General features: G+C 37.5%; 1 protein-coding gene across 3 annotated transcripts in view; it reads right to left on the reverse strand.

Moving 5' to 3' along the window:
• Positions 1-23452, reverse strand: part of LDAH (lipid droplet associated hydrolase) — a 96781-nt gene extending 73329 nt beyond the window's left edge. Inside the window, exons 1-3 of one of the 3 annotated variants that reach the window (XM_032653143.1) lie at positions 23386-23449; positions 11895-12050; positions 1224-1367 (exon numbers count right to left, since the gene is read on the reverse strand). In XM_032653143.1, the coding sequence (XP_032509034.1) occupies positions 1224-1367; positions 11895-12048 (298 nt within the window). In that variant the 5' untranslated portion in view covers positions 12049-12050; positions 23386-23449. Of the gene's footprint in view, positions 1-1223; positions 1368-11894; positions 12051-23385 lie in introns of all 3 variants that reach the window. The other 2 variants (XM_032653145.1, XM_032653144.1) reach the window with 2 other exon arrangements.
• Between the last annotated feature and the right edge of the window lie 460 nt (positions 23453-23912).

The following is a 23912-nucleotide window of genomic DNA, read 5'->3' on the forward strand; positions in this document are numbered from 1 at the left end:
ACGGGCCTCTCACTGTTGTGGCCTCTCCCGTTGCAGACACCAGGCTCCGGACGCGCAGGCTCAGCAGCCATGGCTCACGGGCCTAGCCGCTCCATGGCATGTGGGATCTTCCCGGACCAGGGCACGAACTCGTGTCCCCTGCATCGGCAGGCAGACTCTCAACCACTGCGCCACCAGGGAAGCCCTCCAGTATTTTTTTATTAACAGATTTTATTTTTTAGAATGGTTTTAGAGTTGCAGAAAATTTGAACAGATTAGTCCAGAAAGTTCCCATATCACCTACCTCTTTCTCCCTCCCTACCCACACATGGTTTTCCCTATCATTAGATGCTCAATAAGTACAAGAAGATGCTCATACCATGGAAGAGGCATACCAGAACCAGGGGCAAACTAGGCAATGAAGCCATAGCCACCTCTCTCCCACCTCACATTAACAAAGTGGAACCCTTAGGGAATGCCCACACAGAAATTATGTTTTTCTTTTTTTCTCTCATCTCACTTTTTTTTTAGAAGAGTGAACATGCTAGAATACTCATGAATTAGAAGCAGGTAATTTGCAACTCTGTGGTACTACTTCCTCCATTTAAAGGCTTCCAGAAATTTACCATGTAAAGTCCTAGTTCTCCCTTCAGCTTTCAAGGTTCCTCCCAATCTGACCCTGCCTAGCACTCAAGTACCTACTGAATCTCTCTTCCTGCTATGCTAATCCTTCTGCCTATTATACAGAAGGCACCCACCTCCACCCCTCAATTCCAAATTCTACTCAGCTGTTAAAACTCTTTTACTCTCTCCTTTGTTTACTCCTTAAGTATCCACATGATCAGCAGGCCAGAGTTTATCACTTAATCACTCTCTAAAGATGAGAATGAGAGCTTCTTTAGAGTAGGAACCGTGGCTAAGGACCACGTCGTCTTATACTACTTCACTGTTCCTCTTAATACAACCCTGGAACTACAGTACATGATCGATAAACATATAGTTGGTTACTAGTAGGTAAATACAGATGGCAAGTCCTAGACAAACTGTTTGATCTGCCCAAACTTTTAAAGAAAATTACGTGCAGAATGATTAAAATGACCCCCCAAATCCTAAAATTACCAGAATGTGGCATCATGGGCCCAATGCCACAAGTGCCACTGGTATAACTCTTAACCTTAGCAGGCTTTCTAGAAATATGAACACCCACTCACTGTAAAGGAAAGCAGATGTTAACAAACACATACCATCTGAGGTTGTAAGAATCTTCTTGTCTTTGGGGGCCAAGGCATGCCCAGCATGACTGATAACCCAAACTGGAAAGCGTCTTTTTGTTGAAGAATACAAAGCCTTTGCAAAAGGCACATAAAAGGCAGAAAAACCTGGGTTACCTAAGAAAAGAAGCAGACTTTTAGATTAACCAAAGCAATAAACTCACATAAGACAATGTGCTGACTGAAAAAGAAAGATCTGTTTCTCCTTATACTTCCCTAAATGTTACTATACAAACGTAGTAACGTTTACCCATACAACTCAATTTTAATATCCTTTATACCTTAAGTCTGGGAATTATCATTTAGAAAATTTCTGCTCCTGCTTTGTTCTCCAACTGCTTCAAATAAATTCTTCCTCCATGTTCCTCATCTTAATAAGTGGAAGCACCAATCATAAATACTCAAGTCCTAACAGCAGGAGTCATTCTTGGTTCCTTCCTGTTCTTCACATCCAATTCATCAATAAGTCCTGTCAACTCTGCTTCCAAAATACATCTCAACTTTGTCCAATTCTCTCCATTAGTGTTATCACTTCCCACTGGGTTTCCCACAACAGCCTCCTAACAGGTCTTCTATCTACTCTTGTCCCCTGGGAATCCATTCTTCAGGGTACCCAGAGAGATATCTCCTAACCTCAAATTGAATCACAGCAGTACCCTACTTAAACACCTTCCAGTCGTTTCACATTGTCTAAAATCATTAATACTGCCTGTCAGCCCCTTCAAGATTTGACTATGATCAGCTACCAAGCTGCACAAAAACCAGTGTCAGAATCATTCACAAAGAAAACTTTACGGAATCTACTAACTGTTTTCTGGTCATTTATCACAAGTACTTATATTGTAGAGATGTATAGTTTGATCTTTGGGGGAAAAGACCACCAACTAATACATGTAGATTTTTCTTGTGTATGTACAGAAGGTATTTTTGAGGTGGGTTTGCTATAAAGAGACAGAATGAATAAGTGATCTTTTTTAAAAACAGTCAATCTGACACATCTTTGGGGGAAAAGAGTGAAATGGTGTTTTCATCTTACAATCATCATCTGTATAACACCTTCATAAATACTAGTCCATTTCATTCAATATCTATTTCTCCAGTCAATTTATCTATTTCTTCATGCTGCTAGGTTTTCTCCTCTTTGCAATTACATGACAGGGTTTTGCTGTACTGATGTAACCTCTGCCATCCTTGTCAAATTTTACTGATTTCTTCTTCATTGTCTATATCTTTTAGTTTCCTAGATAAGCAATGTAGCAAAGTGGTTAAGGGCATAGACTCTGGAGCCAGACTGCCTGGGATGGTTTTCTTACCTTGCCACTAACCAACTGTGTGACCTTTGGCAAGTTATTTAACCTCTCAGGCTTTGGTTTCCTTGTCCATAAAATGAGGATAATAATCATACTATCTCATGTGAGAACTAAGAGAACTAATATATGTAAAATACTTAAACATTGCTCAATACACTGCTTGCTGTATAAATGTTAGCTATTCAAACGTGTCATCAGTGTCTAGCCATGATGGTAATATATGAAGGCCTTATCACCCCTATTGTTACTTTGCTTCTGTTGCATTCTGACCTAGTGACTCAAGTTCCAAATTCCTTTTTGTGATGGTGCTAGTGTCATCTTTGTTAAATAGGTGAAGACTTCCTCAAATACAGTAATGTGTTCTTTGGTCAGCTGATTAATTGTCTGCTGTGCAGCTAGAGGAGAAAGAAGGGAAACAGGGTGTGTATCAGCACAGAGTGACTGTAACATCAATGGTGGATGTGATGACACTGTTTCATGTTTTATATTTAAATCTTCAGTATGGTTGGAATATTCTTGAGTGTAAAGTACAAAGCAGTAATCCAGCTTCTTTTCAAGTGAATAGCCAAGTGTCCCAAGAGCATTTATTACATTACCCATTCTTTCTGCATGGATTTGAAATGTCTTCTGATCCAATACTGAATTCTTACATTTGTTTGCTAATTCTGATTCCAAATAATTCCACTTATTTTTTCCTTTTCTTCTCTGCCAGCATCATACTGTCTTGATTAGTACATTGTGGTTTTTTGTTTGTTTGTTTGTTTTTTAATGTTTCAGTAACTGGTAGGCCCTTAGAATTATTTTCGACAGTTTCAATTTTTAAAAATTTCTTTGGAATTCTGATTGAAATTTTATCTCATTTATACATAAGTTTAGAATATTTGATATTTTCCACATTACTGAGTATAACCTTTTAGGAATGTGTCATGTCTCATACTCAAATATTTTATGTCTCTCAGTAAAGATTTAGAAGTTTTCTTCATAGGACTAGAAAATAATAACACTTTTAAGTACTATAACCTATTACATGCCAGGCAGTATTTAAGTGTTTTACATATATTAACTCATTTAGTCCTCACATGAGGTAGTACTATTATTATATCCATTTTATGGGTGAGGAAACTAAGGTAGAGAGGTTAAATAACTTGCCAAAGGTGTTACCAGTGTTATCATACAAATGATAAGTGCTCAATAAATATCTGAAGACTGAAAGAACATAAAAAGTAAATAATACTGAATTTTAAAAAGAACATAAAATTACCTAGTCTAGGATCTTCTGCATACCTTGTTTTAGTTAATCTTACAACAGCGCTATAAAGTAGCTGACATTATCACCAAGGATAATGAGTGGACAGCCATTATTATTATTACTATCATTACTACTATCATTGCTATTATTACTACAATTATTATTACATTTTTAATTTTTTAAGTTGAATAGATTTAACATGTAGCATTCTGTAAGTTTAGGATGTAGAGAGTGTTAAACTGGTTTAACTTTAAGGAGAATCCAAAGATAACAACTACATGATTTAGACACAATAGTTGCAAAGACAGGATACATAAAACCAGAATGAATGAGTACTAGATAATGGAACTGCTAAAAAACAACTTTTTCTCTCTATCTCTGGGTTTAAGTCTGAGTTCTTTCCCTTAATGACTGTAAGATCTTAAGCAAATCCCCTTAAACTTTCTGATTTACTATTTTATCACCATGAAGTAAATGATAATGCCAACTACTCCATGTCCATTTATTCCATTCAGTACTATAGCTTCTTTTGTATACAGTAAGCCCCTACCTATGAACCTTCAAGTTGCGAACTTTCAAAGATGCGAACGTGTCCCTGGATGCCAGCTGTTGTACTGTATTACTGTATTTCTCAAGGTACTGTACTGTAAGATTAAAATTGTTTTCTTTTTTGTGTGTTTGTTTTTTATGTATTATTTGTGTGAAAAGTATTATAAACCTATTACAGTTTAGTACCATATAGCCAACTGTGTTAGTTGGGTATCTAGGCTAACTTTGTTGGACTTAAAAACAAATTGGACTTAATGAACGTGCTCTCAGAACAGAACTCGTTCGTACGTAGGGGACTTACTGTATTCTTTTAGTTATTTTTTTGTAATTTATATTCTAGTAGGAGAATATATACACATAACTAAGTAGGTAAATAAGATAGTTCAAGAGTGTGATAATTTCTATGAAGGAGATAAACAGGATCATATGATAGAGAAGGGACAAGATTAGGATGGCCTGAGAAAAATGTCTGAGGAGGTGGCATTTAGCTATAACTCAAAAGATGAGAAGAAATCCACCATGTAAAGATTTGAGGGAGAAGAATACTAGGATGGAAGAATAGGTGCAAAGGCCCTCAAGTAATAAAGAGCTTGGCTCCTGAAGAGAGTCCACGTTGGCCAGTAACATGGAGATCCAACTTATAACAGACAGAGGTAGAAAATATAATGCAAAACATTTAAATGTCATTGCATACTTCACTGCTTAAATGTTATGGCTTATGTTACACTTTATGAACCATGAACTGAACTTCCTGGTTAGGAGATCACAGAGAAAATTAAAAGGGTCTTGTTTATACAACTAAAATCAGATATATATGTATATATATATATATCTACCTCCAGGTGTAAAGATGTTCAAAAGCATTCCGATACAGAAATGCAAGTTATACATTTTATCAAAGGATATCAAAAGGTGTTATAAACACATGGTTGAACATACACATAGTGAAATGCCTAAGCAACATATAACAGAGGCTATGGTGATCATCTCTAGACCCTGACTGCCAATAAACCTGTAACTACTTAACAATGCAATTGTAGACTTATGCCTTCTAGTTAATCTTGTATGGGACAAAACTTCCATATATCAAGTTAATGTGACATGGCATGTACAGAAGGTTGTCATGTGGACAGAACTCTAGGCTTCTCCATGGAGCCTTGTCTGCTCCATCTCCAATCACTGTACTCACAATACAAGACATGCCACATGATTCCATTATCCCCATATGACCACTGGAGAATTATAACGATTCAATATGTTCTATAGTGAGTTCTCATACTGCCTCCCTTGGCTTATTTCACTACTTAAAGGAAGTCCAAGGATGCTACTAGCAGAAATTCTACAACAAAAGTTCGTTGGAAAAGATGAAACTAAATTAAAAGCTCCTCAATCTGTGGCTTCCAATAAATAATTCCTCATTATCATTACTAACTTAAAAGTGATGAACTAATTTTGCTATGTGTATAAGCAAAGTGATTTAAAATACTACAAGCAGCTCATGCAGGTCAATATCAAAAAAACAAACAACCGGATCCAAAAATGGGCAGAAGACCTAAATAGACATTTCTCCAAAGAAGATACACAGATAGCTAACAAACACATGAAAGGATGCTCAACATCTCTAATCATTAGAGAAATAAAAATCAAAACTACAGTGAGGAATCACGTCACACTGGTCAGAATGGCCATCATCAAAAAATCTAGAAACAATAAATGCTGGAGAGGGTGTGGAGAGAAGGGAACCCTCCTGCACTGTTGGTGGGAATGTAAATTGATACAGCCACTATGGAGAACAGTATGGAGGTTCCTTAAAAAACTAAAAATAGAACTATCATGTGACCCAGCAATCCCACTCCTAGGCATATACACTGAGAAAACCATAATTCAAAGAGTCATGTACCACAATGTTCACTGCAGGTCTATTTACAATAGCCAGGACATGGAAGCAACCTAAGCATCCATCGACAGATGAATGGATAAAGAAGATGTGGCACATATATACAATGGAATATTACTCAGCCATAAAAAGAAACAAAATTGAGTTATTTGTAGTGAGGTGGATGGACTTAGAGTCTGTCATACAGAGTGAAGTAAGTCAGAAAGAGAAAAACAAATACCGTATGCTAACATATATATGGAATCTTAAAAAAGAAATGGTTATGAAGAACCTACGGGCAGGACAGGAATAAAGATGCAGATGTAGAGAATGGACTTGAGGACATGGGGAGGGAGAAGAGTAAGCTGGGACGAAGTGTTATGGACATATATATACTACCAAATGTACAATAGATAGCTAGTGGGAAGCAGCCGTGTAACACAGGGAGATCAGCTTGGTGCTTTGGGACCACCTAGAGGGGTGGGATAGGGAGGGTGGGAGGGAGATGCAAGAGGGAGGAGATATGGGAGTATATGTAAATGTATAGCTGATTCACTATGTTATAAAGCAGAAACTAACACACCATTGTAAAGCAATTATACTCCAATAAAGATGTTAAAAAAAATCTACAAACAATAAATGCTGGAGAGGGTGTGGAGAAAAAGGAACCCTCTTGCACTATTGGTGGGAACATAAACTGATACAGCCACTATGGAGAACAGTATGGAGGTTCCTTAAAAAAACTAAAAATAGAACTATCATGTGACCCAGCAATCCCACTACTGAGCATATACCCTGAGAAAACCATAATTCAAAAAGAGTCACGTACCACAATGTTCACTGCAGCTCTATTTACAATAGCCAGGACATGGAAGCAACCTAAGTGTCCATCAACAGATGAATGGATAAAGAAGATGTGGCACATATAAACAACAGAATATTACTCAGCCATAAAAAGAAACGAAATTGAGTTATTTGTAGTGAAGTGGATGGACCTAGAATCTGTCATACAGAGTGAAGTCAGAAAAAGAAAACTACTGCATGCTAACACATATATATGCAATGTAAAAAAAAATGTTTATGAAGAACCTAGGGATAGGACAGGAATAAAGACACAGATGTAGAGAATGGACTTGAGGACATGGGGAGAGAGAAGGGTAAGCTGGGACAAAGTGAGAGAGTGGCATGGACTTATATATACTACCAAATGTAAAACAGATAGCTAGCTGGAAGCAGCTGCATAACAGGGAGATCAGCTTGGTGCTTTGTGACCACCTAGAGGGGTGGGAGAGGGAGGGTGAGAGGGAGACGAAAGAGGGAGGAGATATGGGGATTAGCTGATTCACTTTGTTATAAAGCAGAAACTAACACACCATTGTAAAGCAATTATACTCCAATAAAGTTGTTAAAAAGAAAAAGTGATTTAAAATAAAATGTTACGTCAGTCTATAAGAGATGGACTAAACATCAGGTCTATAGTGCTTTAACAATCTTTGAAATACTGTTATCCTAATTTTCCCCACAATATAAAAGTACTAGCTCCCCAAATAAAATACAATTTTGAATTCCACAAACTAAAGAGCAGCAAGAGCCTACAGCTTGCACAAAGCCCACAGAAACGGGCCAAGGGCAGCAAGGAGAATAGAAGGGCAAACATAAAAGAACACCAGGAAACAAAATGATCTGAAAATGTCAAAGCCACTATAAAACAATGACACTATTAAAAAACAAGTGTTTGGGCTTCCCTGGTGGCACAGTGGTTGAGAGTCCGCCTGCCAATGCAGGGGACACGGGTTCGTGCCCCGGTCTGGGAAGATCCCACATGCCACGGAGCGGCTGGGCCCATGAGCCATGGCCGCTGAGCCTGCGCGTCCAGAGCCTGTACTCCACAACGGGAGAGGCCACAACAGTGAGAGGCCTGCGTACCGCAAACAAAAACAAAAACAAAAAACAAGTGTTTTAAACTTCCCTTTCTCCTCAGTGTCTTCAATGAATTCTCCTTCTATCTCTTCATCATATCTTAAACTTGGCTCTCCGCTATGATAGACTCTCTTCCTTTCAAGGCCCCGCAGAAGAGACCTCACTATTCTCTAACACTTCATATACCTCAATGAGAGCAAAGGCTTTTGCAACACACCACTCCTAGCACCTAATACCAATGAGTGAGTGAAAACACCTCTGACTGGGGAAGTATAGAGTGGGCTGTTTGCTCCACTTACAGTTCATCCTACTGTTAAGAAGCTCTCCTCTAAGACTGAAGCCATCTGCTTCCATCTATCAACTTCCTAGTCATTCTCACACATTCCCTGAAAACCTTGACCCTTAAACGTCAGTTTCACTTGCCATTCCATAAGTTAGGTGATTTCAAAATCTGGGAGGCCTGACTGAGCCAACACCTTTGTCCCATAATTCATTATCTCGATCAAATTCAAAGAACTTCACCTATATCCAATTTAAGCAACGAATTCCAGTAGCCACAGCCTGGATCAGTGGTGTGCATATCAAAATCCACTAGAGGGCTTCTTAAAACCCAGATGCCCCACCCCCAGAGTTTCTGGTTCACAAGATCTGGGATAGGGTCCCAAAACTTGCATTTGTAACAAGTTCTTAGGTGATGCTGCTGATCCTGACAACAACTTTAACAATGACAGGCCTATGTCTTTTCATTACCCAGAAATCGTTTACATCCAAAGCATCCTAACTCTGATAGCCCTTCTCCAGCTCAATCTTTGACCCTTTTAGACTTCACTCCCAATATACCTGCTATTTGATCACAGCCCTGATCAAAATCTATCTACTTGTTTTTGGTCAATAATTCCTTTCATCCTGCATATCTGCTATTTTCAATGCTGACCAATTTCCTTAAGGCCCCAATCCACCCTCTGCCATCCTTACTCTCCACAGATCACCTCAACTCTTAATTAACAGAGAAAACAGAGGTCAGGAGGCAGGAACTACTTTATTTCCTCTGACACACCTTCACACTTCTCCATTTCAATAAGCAACGTCACCTCCATTCTAGCCTCAGAAAGATATTCCTTCTCCAGTCCAAGATAATGTTTCTAATTATTTTCTCAATCCCACACTCTACCATTGCCTCCAAATCTCTGCTTCATCTAATAGCACTTGTCACGCCTATAATTTCAAACTCTCCCTCACTATTGGCAGAGCATATGTTTTTTTTTTTAAATAATTTATTTATTTTTGGCTGCGTTCGTTGGGTCTTCGTTGCTGCGCATGGGCTTTCTCTAGTTGTGGTGAGTGGGGGCTACTCTTCATTGCGGTGCACGAGTTTCTCATTGTGGTGGCTTCTCTTGTTGCAGAGCACAGGCTCTAGGCACGTGGGCTTCAGTAGTTGTGGCATGCGGGCTCAGCAGTTGTGGCACACAGGCTTAGTTGCTCTGCGGCATGTGGGATCTTCCTGGACCAAGGATCGAACCTGTGTCCTCTGCACTGGCAGGTGGATTCTTTTTTTTTTTTTTTTTTTTTGCTGTATGTCCCCTGCATCGGCAGGCGGACTCTCAACCACTGCGCCACCAGGGAAGCCCCTGGCAGGTGGATTCTTAACCACTGTGCCACCAGGGAAGTCCCTGTATTTTTAATTTTAATAGATGCTGACAGACTGCTTTCCAGAAAGACTGTTACATCATGGCAGAACACTGGAAGTTTATTTTCAGAACAGGTTAAACCAAAGAGAGATTCTGGATCAGAAGTCTTAGCCCAGTTGAGAACAAAAGCACTATACTGCGAAAGCACTATACTGAGAAGAAACACTGAAACTCCAACCTCCTCTCCCTCGTTCAGCTCTGAACATTAGCAGACAGGCTTCCATTCCTCAAATAGGATACTTGGAAGATTCCTTCCTGGAAAACTGAACAATCCAAGAAACAGCTACAGATACTGAAAGCTGGAAATCCTCCAATGAAATGCTGGGTCCCTACCCAATCACCTTAAGGTGAGGATTACCTAAGGTAACCAACCACTCCGTTTTGCCTATCCTGTTGTCATGGTTTTAGTACCAAAAGTCATGTGTCCTGGAACACCCCTCAGACTAGGATGGCTGGTCACCCTAGGCATACCTGTGGACAAGCCCCACCCCTGAATACAAGCTTCCAATAAATTTTTTACATTTTCCTCTTCAAAATGAAAGGGTAGTCAAGGATTATCAAACATTTGAGGAAAAACAAACACTAATAGAAACAGAAAAAGGAATGCAGCAAAAACTCTAACAATGCAGGAAGCCAAAAAAAAAGATAATGCACCCACAAAACACATGAAACAGAAGACTATAAAAAAGAAAGAACACAGAGCTCTGAGAATTGAAGTTAAGTTTCTGGCTTAAAAAGGTCCACCAAAATCCAATGTATGAAAAACAGCCATACCAAGGTGCCTGACTATAAAATTTCAGAATCTTAGAACAAAGAAAAGATCTAAAATATTGTTTTGCTGGGGGAGGGGGGGAGCTTCACATACAAAAGATAAAAAAATCAGAATAATATCAAGACTTCTCAAAAACAGTCTGAACCCTGGAAAACAATGAACATGCCCTCCAAATTCTAAGGAAACCAATCTCCAACCTAGAACTCTAAGACATTTTCTGACATGCTAGAACTGTGAAAGATTACTTCCCATGCACCTCTTCTCAGGAAGCTCCTAGAAGGTATGCTCCACCAAAAACAAGGGAATAAACCCAGAAAAAAAAAATACGGGATCCAGGAAACAAGGAATCCAACCAGGAGAAAAGTGAAAGGAGTCCCCAGGATGGCCTGTGTAAGAAGCCTAGAGAGCAACCAGTCTAGACTGGAGCCGAAGAACACAGAGTTCTGGGAGGGACAGCCCCCAAAAAACAAACCAAAACAAAACAGAAACCCTATTACTCAAAAAATGAGAAGTTTTTTTCACTTCTGGAGAATAATTTTAGGATAAATTACCAATTGAAACATAGAAAACTAAGCAAATAAAAGGGACAACCATTAATCCACGGAAAACAAACAAAAATGTACAAGAAATCATAATACCCCATAGGCCTAGCTGTGTACATGAGATGATATAATATGATACATATTAACAGTTTCATTTTCAACCTTTAGGCTGATATATATATATATATATAGATATAGATATAGATATAGATATATATACACACACATACACACACACATATATTTTTCAAGCTCATATTTTTAAAAACTGCTTCGAATACCTACAATCAAGCATCTTCCCCTAACATTCTATTGATACTGATCCAGCATAAATCACAAATGACCCAGTTGACAAATCCCAGAATAAATAAATGTTCTACCATAATCTTATAATCATCTTGAAATGAGACAGTAAAAATTATTTTAAAAACTATCAAAAAATATTATTTGATAAAGTTCTAATTATTCTAAATATTGTTAAGAAATTTTAAAAAGCAGATTATAAAACTACTTATGGTATACATTGTGATTTAAAAAATGTATATAATATATATACTATTAATGCATAGATGACAAAGAAAACGTCCAGCCACTAAAGTATCAAGGGTGGTTGTTATCAATGGTTTGAGTGATTCTATTTCCTTCTATAAGGATTTTTATATCTATCAAATTCTCTTAAAATCAGAAATAGTTACAAGTATCTGTATACAGTCTTCTCATCCAGATTTTTAAACTTACCAGGAATAATGAAAATAAGCAGCTTAGGCCTGTTGGCAATCTGATCGCTAGTGAGGTCAGTCCAGGGCCCACACTTTAGAACCTGGGTTTCAATTCCACAACATAGAATGAATTCTTCGTGCACAGGAATTTCTTCCTTGATTTCTGAGTCCATTTCTAAATAAGGGGAGAAGAACAATATGAAGAGTCACTAAAATATAAAACTTTTGAGCCAAAGACAATATTCGAGAATAAAAAAGACAAAATTCAATATACCTAGAAGGAAATGTCACAAAGAGATATGAGAGGTATATGACTATTCAGCTATTCTAGATTACAGGATTGAAAAAAAATTAAACCACAAGAGAAGAGAGAAAGAGGGGCATGTCTTTGGTGAAATTAAAGACTACAGAGGAGTGTGAATCAAAACAAAAATCCCACCACTCTCCTCTCCAGTCTAAACTGACAATATCCATGGCTAACTTCCACTTTCCCTCTGCTGGAATTCTTGTATAGCTATATGCTCTACCAGTGAGAGAAGTCCCCCTGCCTTCACCTGGTGAAGTCTGGTGAAAAAATACAGAGGCTATGGCTGCCCTTGTACTCTCTCAGATAGAACTGTAAAGAGGGACAGTGAACTCCTTGATGAGCTCTGAGTTTTCTCCTCTATTAATCCTCTCATCCCAAATTCTGTAAGTATATTTTTATACATTATTAAAGCATTATATTATTAAATTATGAAATGGATAGGTGGAAGAAAACAGAATATGAGATAACATCATGAACAATTTTCTGAATAATCAATATATGTGCAAAAATGCAGTCCCAAATTATTTATATTACCCCTCCACCTCTGCCTTCCCTGTGTCCATCAATACGACCATGTCCCAAACTTTCATTGTTCTTTCTATCCTCCTCTTCAGCTATCCTCCTTTCATTCAGAGCCCTCTAGAGTCTAGATTATAAGTACCCTTAAAGCTTTTTCTCCTCTTTCCACTTGCCAAGCTCGTACTCTGGTCTATCTTGTCCCTGCATTTCTCAGTGTCTTCATGCTTTTCTGCTCCTATACCTTTGCTAATGGTTTTACTCTGCCACCACTTCTGGAATGCTTTCCCCCTTGTGCAACTTATCAATTTATTGCCTCCAAATTCATCCTTCATTGCCTTCTCTGGAAAAATGGATCTGGGTCTTTTAAATATTTTTCCTCTGCCAACTGATATGATGTTAACCTTGAAGAGTGTGCTGAAAGAGAGACACTGCAGGAAGAAGGATTTCTCCCCTGGTTTCAATGTACCCTCTCAGAAGATTTCTGGAGCACTTGTCCCCTCACCCCCGTGCTCAGGCTGTGAGGCCTCTCTAGAGCAGTGACTTCCAACCAGAGACAATTTTGCTCCCAGAAGACATATGGCAATAAATAAAAATAGCTTTCAATGTCACAACTTGGTATCAGGGGAGGTGTTACTACGAGCATCTAGTGAGTAGAGGCCAGGGATGCTGCTAAGCATCCTACACTGCACAGGACAGCGCCCGCAACAAAGAATCACTAGCCCAAAAGGTCAATAGTGCCAAGGTTGGAAAAATTTTCACTTAAAAAGTGGGGACTCCTTTCAAAATTATATTAAAAATATACTGACTGACCAAATAAATAAAAGTATCGTCTCACCTTTTCTTGTGGATTGATTTTTAGTTCACTTATAAATGTCACTGTAGCCCAATCTTTGAAACTATCACAAAATACAGTATAGTTATAAAGGTCTTATGACATTTGTAAAGTGTTAGAAACAATATTAGATTTAACTGTTATACACAGTATTAAATTAGAGCACTGACAGAGAGAACACTGGCTAAATTTAAGATCTGCACCACAAGAGAATCCAAAGTTATTAACTGTATTCAACTCATAAATACTTAACTTCAAAGTAAATGACATCTTAGGAGTTTGATTAGCCACAAAGTTAATGAGAATGCAAGTAGATATGAAACTTAAACTGTCTATGAAAATCAGAAAACAAAAAAGCAACAACTCTAAAACACTTCAAGTAAAATACAGCTGAGAAACACTGAGTTAATGTACGTATTTGTAAAGCATCTTTTTATTTTACTTCACTCTTATGTTTCTGAATCTCACACAGCCAAATAAAAAAAGTAAAGAAAAGCTTTACTTTCTTCCTTACCTAAGAACCCAAGGTAATTCAATGCTGCCAACAGTGGGCAGGTTAAGACAGGACAATGTGTTCTAATATATATTATAAAAGGCTGATGGCCCCACCTTCAGCCGCCACCTACAAGCAATTTTAATGATCAGTTTTGATAAGTAGCAAGACTTAGGCTGGATAAAAACCATGTGTACAGTGTAGATATAATCTGTACAACTTAGGCAATCCTCACTCAGCTAAGCATAGGTGTTCATCTGCTTATATTAATGGGTTTCTAACTTTATTTAGTAAAAGAATTTTTTTCCAATTAAATCTTATACAAACCTAGACAATACACAAAACTGAAAAGCAGCATTTGACCACTATAAATGAGTCCCTCACTCAGCTTTAGCATCCAAGTAATGTCTGCATTTTATTTTGGCTACTCAGAATTCTACTTTATCCATCATGTAAGAACTGCACATGCTAAAATAATTTTTTAAAGAACTCGTTGCAATGTCCAGGTAGTCTTCAATGAAACTATATTACATTTGAAAAAGAGATAGTAAGATACTTTTCTTTCAAAGTTAAAGCACAAACAAAATCTAAAAATAACTTGTATTATTTATCATGTATATAAGGCAGATAAGAAGCTGCTGAAACTTCTTCAAATGACAAAAATTTTATGTATATTATTATCAAATATAAGTTGTGACCCGTGTTATTGTCCCACAGTTACACAAAGCAGAGCGTACACTCTGCATGTATCTGCACTTTGGCAATTAATTAGTGGTATTCCTGAGCATAGTACTAAACCTACTTGTAAAGTATTTAGTGCCTAGACAAGTGAGCATTAAATTTTTAAAGGCCCAGGGAAGAGATACAAAATTTGTAATTGTTATCACAACACAATATAAGAAGTACAAATACATACAAAATTGGAAGCGGAAGCTTTATTCCAAGTTCTTTTTTTTTTTAATTAGGCTGGTAGCAAACTTTGACATGCTGGTGATCTCTATAGTATATTAAATGTTTGGTATACAATAGAAGTGAGTCTAGGAGTTGTTTTAAATTAGAGAGGCTTTTTTAGTTTAAAATGTACATTAGGGCTTTCCTGGTGGCACAGTGGTTGAGAGTCGGCCTGCCGATGCAGGAGACACGGGTTCGTGCCCCGGTCTGGGAAGATCCCACATGCCGCGGAGCGGCTGGGCCCGTGAGCCATGGCCGCTGAGCCTGCGCGTCGGGAGCCTGTGCTCCGCAACGAGAGAGGCCACAACAGTGAGAGGCCCGCGTACCGCAAAAAAAAAAAAAAAAAAAAAAAAAGTACATTAAAATTAAGTTTGATCCTGAAGTGGGTAGGAAGGTGGGTGAAATAGGTGAAGGGGATTAAGAGGTACAAACCTCCGGTTATATAATAAATAAGTCACAGGGATGTAATATGCAGCATAAGAAATATGGTCAATAATATTGTAACAACATTGTATGGGGACATAAGTAAAAAGAGAAATAGACAAATCCACAAGCATAGTGAAAGATTCTAACACACCTCTTAGAATGACAGAATGAGCACAGAAAAAAAACCAACAAAAATATATAAATTTTGATTGACATAATTAATATTTATGTTAACATAATCAACATAACTGACATATATAGAACTCTACACCAAATAAGTGCAAAATGCATATCCTTTTCAAGTGTACATGGAACATTTACCAAAACTGACCACATACTTGGCCATACAGCAAGACTCAACAAATTTCAAAGAACTGAAATAACATAGAGGATGTTCTCTAACCACAGTGGAATTAAGCCAAAAATAAATAACAAAAATAATAAGAAAATCTGCCAATTTTTGGAAATTAAGCAATATACTTCTAAATAACTGATGAGGGAAAGAAGAAATCACAATGCAATTTAGAATAGAATAATGAAACAAATAATGAAAATATGATATATCAAAATGTATAGGATACAGACAAAGGCATGAATGCAAGAAAATTTAAAGTCTTAAAATACTTTCTAAAATATTTTCTAAAATAGTAGGAAAAAAAGGCTGGAAATCAAGGATCTAACTTTCTATCTTAAGGAGTTAGAAAAACTAAATGAATCCAAATAAATAAAATAGAAAAAGTAAAATAACAACAAATAGAAATTAATGGGATAGGAAAAGAAAGTTTACATTTGGAAAGATTAACAAAGCCAAAAGTTTGCTCTTTGAAAAGACCTATAAATAAATAAACAAATCCCTGAGAAGACACATCAAGGAAAAGGGCACAAACAACCAATATAAGAAGTGAAGAGAAGATATCACTCCAGATTTTATGGACATTGAAAAGATAATAAAAGAATATTATGAGGAACTTTATGCCAATAAATTTGATGTGGGCAAATTCTGAAACAAACACAAAAAGGCTAGAAACATCTTTATAGTCCTATATCCAGCAGACATTGAATTCATAACTCCTAATCCAGATGAGAGTCAACATTTAAGGAAGAAATAATACCAATCTTACGGAGTTGGCCATAGAACAGAAAAAGAGTGCCCATTTATCAACTCATTTTATGAGGCCAGTAAACCTTGGTATAATATCTGACAAGGGCATTATAAGAAAGGAAACATATTGGACAACCTCTCTCAGAAACATAGATGCAAAAACTCTATTCAAAATATTAGGAGACCAAATTCAGTGATACATAAAGGGTATACACGACAACCAAATTGTGTATAGATCAGAAATGCAAGGTTGTTTAAACATTCAAAATGTAATCAATGTAACACATTAGTAGAATAAAGGAGAAAGATATATAATCATCTCAACCAATAGAAAATACACCTGATAAAATACAATACAGTCATGAAAAACTCTTAAAAAAGAATAGAGGGATTATCTTTTACAGAATCTAAGAATCTATAAAAAACCTACAGCAAAAACAACAACAACAAAACCTACAGTAGATATTTTACTAAGGGTGAAATACTAAAGGCACCTCTGAGTTTGACATCAAGACAAGGAAGTCTGCTGTCAACACTTCTATTCTACAGTGTACTTGAGGTCTCTACCAATGTAATAAGACACAGAAGAGAAATAAATATATAGAGATTGGATTGGAAGAAAGATAGCTGTCATTAGTCACAAACACCAAGATTATATACATTATATGGGTATTCTAGTTATGCCTGCTGCATTATTCCAAAACGTGGTGGCTTAAAACAACCATTTTATTATACTCATGGATTCTGTGGGTCAGGAATTAGGAAAGGGCATAGCAAGAATAGCCTATCTCTAATCTGTAATATCTGGGGCCTTAGCTGAGGAGACTTTTTACTGTGGGCGGCGGGGGGCGGGGGAATGCACCATTATGTTTATTAGAAGTTGGATTTCAATGTGTGCTCTAGACAGATTACAGAATGAATACCCACAACTTGAGAAAAGGAAGTCCACAATTCATACAAAGTGCTCACTACAGAAAGTTGCTGTGTCAAAATCCAGGCAAGGACCACACTCAGGGCAGCCCCTCCTCTCCCACTGCCCTCAACGAGGGCTGTACTATGGTTTTAAATTTTATTATTTCTTTTATTTATCTTTATTATTATTATTATTTGCTTCTCCTGTGGTCACTGGTGGGTGTGATATGTTCACTGGGGGCAGGAGTCTTCTGGAAGTGACAGTCCTCTGGAAGTGAGAGTCCTCTGGAAGTATCTTTATTCACAAGTCTGATGACTGATGCTGCTTTCAGATAGGTTGCTGGCCAGGAATATCTATACATGTCCACTCTGTATGGTCTCTCCACATGGACTATTTTGGGCTTGTTCACAGCATGAGAACTGGGTTCCAAGAGCAATTGTCTCAAGAGGAACAGACTGAAACTGCATCACCTTTTAAGACCTAGTCTCAGAAGTCACATAGCATTACTTGCATGTTAGCCACAAGCTCACCCATATGCAAGGGGAGCAAAATGGACCTCTATAAATAAGGGAAGTATCATATCATATGAATAGTATGTGGTATGGGAGTTATTGTTGTGGCCAACTTTGGAAAACACAATCTGTCAAAATAGGTTAAACAAAGATTTTAGTTCTGCAGACCCTTCCAAATTATATTATTAAGAAGATTGTGAAAGACAGAGAAAACACAAGATTTCACTAGAGTTTGGAAGCTATCAAAATAACCCAAGCAAGAAATAAGGGCAAGAGTGGGAAAGGAGTGAATGAGAGACTAAAGTCTTGGTAATAATTCTGTAAGGGAATCCAGGGAAGGGAAAGTGACAAAGATGACTTGGATTCTGATGCTAAAGATGAGGGGAATGGAAACACTACAATCCTATCATCAATAAGCAGTACCATTACTTTTAATTCTTATAGTCTTTGGGTACAAAATATCTCACTCTTTAATTTGTATTTCTCTGACTACTAGTATATTTGAACATCTTTTCATGTTTGCTGGCCTTCTGGACTTTCTTTTCTGTGAATTGTCTATTCATATCCTTTGCCTGACTTCCAAGTGGGTTATTTATCATTTTCTTATTGGTTTGTGAGACAACTTTGTATATTGCTGATACTAACCCTTTTCTGGACTCCTATATTTAACATATAGCTTCCTAGATGTTTATTGTAATTTTTATTATTCTAGTTTTTACATTTCAACTTTTAAGCCATCTACATAAGAATTCAATTTTGTTTTTCTTACAATAGAGAGCTACTTGTGCTAATCCTACTTAATTTAAAAAAATCATCTTTTCCCCACTTTTTCACATATTAAATTTTCATACTTACTGGGAAATACGTTCTTAATCACAGTGCTATAATGTCAACGAATCTGGCAATTGGGTCCATGGTTAATTTTTAATTATTTGGTAAGGGTAGAAATCGAACCAATAAAACCAAGAATCAACATTACCTAAATCTCAAGTATGGCCAGTGAAAGTTACCTGTTGTACTTAAAATCGTCAGTGTTATTCAAAAAAAGGGGGAAAGGAGGGAGCTTTCTGAATCTGGAACTATGTCACAAAACTCCTTTAAAAGTTTTAGTAAGCAAATGTAAATTTTTCATTTCATTTTTGCTTCTTGGTTTCTTTGTTCTAGAATTCCAAAATTCCCACTCCACCTGCTAGTGGGATACTACAATTTGCCATTTACCAAGGTCTAAATTTCCTTCTTCATTTCCTTCCCCATTTCCCTTTTATTAGGTTTCTAATAAGAAATTGACTGAAACAAGGAGAGAAAAATTACATGTGTTCACTTTTCTTCTGCTAATTAAAGCAATAATTCTGCTGAGAAGATTAAAATCTTGAGTAAGATGATTAGTTTATATGTACAAATAATCCACAGCTATCATTAATTTTGCTCAGAAATTACATGGATATTCAAAGTAATTCTCCTTAAACAATAAAATACTTTATAAAAGTGAGAACCAAATGTAATTATAGAATTGAAAAGTATAATACATTTCTCAAAACTTAGTGGATGGGTTCACTAGTAGAGTTAAATTGACAGAACAGGATCAGTGAACTTGTAGACACATCAATAGAATTTACTAAATCTAAACAAGACAAAAACAGACTTTTAAAAAAATGAGCAGGATCTCAGGGACTGGTAGGAAAATAACAAATGGCCCAACGTTTGTATAACCAGAGTCCCAGGGAAATAGAAGAAAGAGTATGGGGCTGAAAATGTTATAAAAAACAATTGATAAAAACCTCTTTAATTTGGCAAAACACATAAAACCTACAGATTCAAGAAGCTGAGTTAACCCCAAATAGGATAAAACCAAAGAAATACAATACAAAGCATATCATAGTCAAACTTGAGAAAACTAAAAACAAAGAAAAAAATCTAAAAAGCAGCCAGAGAGAAATGATATATTACCTACAGGTAAACAATAATTTGAATGTTAGCAGATTTCTCGTCAGAAACCAAGGAGGCTAGGAAGAAGTGGCAAACGTTTTTCAAGTGCTGAAGGAAAGGTAACTCTCAACCCCAAATTCCTTACCAGAAAAAACTATCCTTACTATCCATCAAGAATGAAGGAGAAATAAAGATATTCTCAAATGAAGAAAAACTAAAGGAATTTGTCACTAACGTATCTACCTCTCAAGTAAGATCTCTTAAAGGAAGTTCTCCAAACAGAAAGGAATAAGTGAATAAGGTTTAACTTCAGATAAAAAAGAACAATGGAATAGGTAAAAGCAGTGGTAAATATAATGGATTATGTTTCTCGTCATTAGCTTCTTCAATAATATTTCATGGTTGAAGCAAAAGTTTAATGTGGTATTCAGTGTATGTAGGGGAAATCTGATAATTATATTTAAAAAATGGAAAGGGTAAAAAGATGTAAATGTAAGTGAGTTTTCTACACTTCACTTAAGGCAGTAAAATGTCAATACAAAAGTAGGCTGTGTGATGTTATGTATATATACTGTCATACCTAGGGCAACCATGAAAAAAAGAAGTATACTAAGAGATATACTCAAGAATGTAAATAAGTCAAATAAAATTCTAAAAAGCATTTAAGTAACCTACAAGGAGGCAAGAAAAGAGAAACAGAAAAATGATAACGGAGGAAACCAACAACAACAATAAATAATAAAATGCCTGAATTAAGCCTTAACATATCAATGATTATTTTAAATACAAATGGTCTAATTATACTGGTTAAAAGGCAGAGACTGGTAGAATGGATTTAAAAAGAAATATGACCTAACTATATGTTGCCTAAAAGAAACTCACTTCAAACATAATGACATTGGTAGGTTGCAAATAAAAGAATGGAAAAAGATATATCACGCTAATATTATTATTTTAAAAAAGCAACAATGGCTATGCAACTATCAGATAAAGTAGACTTTAAAGCAAAGAAAATTACTGAACAAGGAGGGACATTTCATAATGATAGGATTAATCCACCAAGAAGACATCCTAAATATATATGCACTGAAGAACAGACATTCAAAATACATAAATCAAATACCAATAGAGCTAAATGGAGAAACAGAAAATTCCACAATTATAGTTGGAAACTTTTAGCAATGGAAACATCTACTAGACAGACAATCAATAATATATGGAAGAGCCTAACAATACCATCAACCAACAGGATATAATTGACATGCAATTGACATCCAACAACAGCAGAATACACATTCAAGTGCCCATGGAACATTCACCAAGATACACCTCATCATGAGCCATAAAACAAACGTAAATTTAAAAGAACTAAAATCATACAGCTTATGTTTCTGACCATTATGGAATAAAACTAGAAATCAGTAACAGAAAAGACAACAGGTAAATCTCCAAATACTTGGAAACCAAAGAGCACACTTCTAAATAATCCATGGGTCAAACAGGAAGTTGCAAAGGAAATTTTAAGAATACATAGAACTCAATGAAAATGAAAAGACAATACACCAAAATTTGTGAGATGCAACAAAAGCAATGCTGAGAGGGAAATTTATAGCACTATATGCTAGCATTAGAAACAAGAAAAGGTCTCAAATTAATAATCAAGAAACTAGAAAAAAGAATAGCAGAATAAACCTAAAGCAAGCAGAAGAAAATGATGGAGAAAAATCAATAAAATTGAAAACAGAAAAATTAAAGTGCTAGTTCTTTGAAAAAGATCAATAAAATCAATAAACCACCACTGAAAAAGAGAGAAGATGCAAATCACTAACATCAGGAATGAAACAGGGGTTATCACTAAAGACCCTACAGAATACTATTGCCCTGATACCAAAACTGGACAAAGACAGTACAAAAAAAGAAAACTACACGGGAATTTCCTGGCAGTCCAGTGGTTAGGACTTGGCACTTTCACTGCCTGTGCCTGGTTCAATCCCTGGTCCCTGGTCGGGGAACTAAGATCTCATAAGCCATGCGGTGTGGCCAAAAAACAAACCAAATAAACCCCCAAAACACAACTACACACCAATACCTCTCATATCTATACCTTAACAAAATATTAACAAATAGAATCTAGCAATGTATAAGAAGAATTATGTGGGATCTATTCCATGTATATTCAACATTCAAAAATCAATCAGTGTAGTCCACCATATCAAGATGCTAAAGAAAAAACATATGATCACCTGAATTAACTAAATGCACACCCTATGACACAATAATTGTACTATTGGGCATTTTTCCTAGAGAAATGAAAACATATTCACAGAAAAACCTTCAAGCAAAGATTCACAGCAGTTCTATTTGTAACAGCCCATAACTGGATACTACGCAAATGTCCTTCAACAAGTGAATGGTAAAACCAACTGTGGTACAACCATACCATAGAATACTACTCAGCGATAAAAAGGAACAAACTATTGACACACTCAACAACTTGGATGCATCTTAAAGGAATTATGCAACCTGTCTCGTGTAGAAAAATAAAAAAAAACCAAGGGTGACAGTTTACAGTAAGGCCTATGTGTGGACGAAAAGCAGCATGAGCACTAGGTGTCTGCTGCAAAGAACTTCAAGAGAGCTGTGAAAGTCAGCGTACGGGTCATTCTTTAAGAGTTGATGTTTACTAAGTGCTTATTACACATAAAGCACTGTTCCAAGTGTTGTATGAATTATCTCAGTTAATAAAATAATCTTATCAAGTGGCTACTAATGTACCCCATTTTATACATGAGAAAAAATGAGACAGACTATTTCTGAAAAATACCATGATGCATGGCACTCAGTAGAGGCAACAAGACCCGCAATTGTTTCCCCAAAATGCTGCACTCCAAATTCAAGGGAGCAAGCGCCGTTTTGACCTTGGCGCCACTGAGAAATATTACAGCAGCTAGAGTGAACCTCAAATAACTGGCTAGGGGAGTGTCAAGTTCAGAAATTGGTGCAAGAGTCAGTTCTCAAGGATACCTGGTGTAACAAATTTGGGAGAGGCGTGGGGGAGGAAGTTGATCCTGATGAGAAACTCGATTCCAAACCAAAAGAGCCCGTTAATGGACAAGGTTGGAAACTGAGACCCAGGGAGGGAAGAGAGTCACTTGCCCAGGGCTACAGGCTTGGTTGGTACAAGAACTCAGACCTTTGGAGTCCCCGGCCCAGACTCCAGTCACTTCTAGTCATTTCAGCCCTGCCAGTCGCCCAACGTCCTGGACCTTACCCCCCAGAGGAGCCGCCATAAGACTCTCCACAGGCGGGCTACAGTTAGCAGTACAAACGGTACGTTCCCGCTGGGCAAGCAGCCAAAGGGGCTCCCGGCCAAAGTGGCCCCGAACCCCCGAGCGGTCGCAGCCGTCTGGCTAAGGACAGCACGGGCTCTGCGAGGAGCGATAGAGAGGAAGGGTTCCAGCTCCCGCGTGCCTGCCCGGCCGTCCTTTCGCCTACAAAGTCACCCCGAGCGTGGGAGGCAAGTCCTCACCTGTCAGCCTAGAATGCAGCTGGCTCTACCGTGGCCGTCTTGGTTAGGCGTCACCGGGACCGGAAGTCCCGCCTCCCTCTGACGTCACAGACCCGCGCCGCGCCGCGCGCCGCTCGCCGCTCTCGGGAATTGGTTCCCTCAGCACGTGTGGTGTGGTGGGGTTTGGGAGGTCCTTGACCCTGGGTTGGGCCCTGTGGCCCAGATCCAGCGAGACCGCTGGGAAGCTGTCGCTATGCTGAAACTTTATCTTCCCTTTCATATGAATTTCATCCGCCTCTTATTTTAGTCATCCTTGATACACTTCAGCTTCCCTTTCTCCATTTCTCCCCCATGCCCATGTTTCCCTTCCTACGTTACTGGTTGCATCTCTTCCCTTCCTTTCCCCACATTCACGGGCAAGTTGGTTCTCAGTTGCCCTGTTTATTAGCATTAATATGCCCGGCCTCTGCTACTCGGCCCTTTAGCAAAATGCTGAAAATGCCGATTCAAGAGGTATTTCGAGCTTACCACATCCGAACTCCATGAAG

Source organism: Phocoena sinus, chromosome 13 (assembly GCF_008692025.1).
Source record: "Phocoena sinus isolate mPhoSin1 chromosome 13, mPhoSin1.pri, whole genome shotgun sequence".
NCBI lineage: Eukaryota > Metazoa > Chordata > Mammalia > Artiodactyla > Phocoenidae > Phocoena > Phocoena sinus.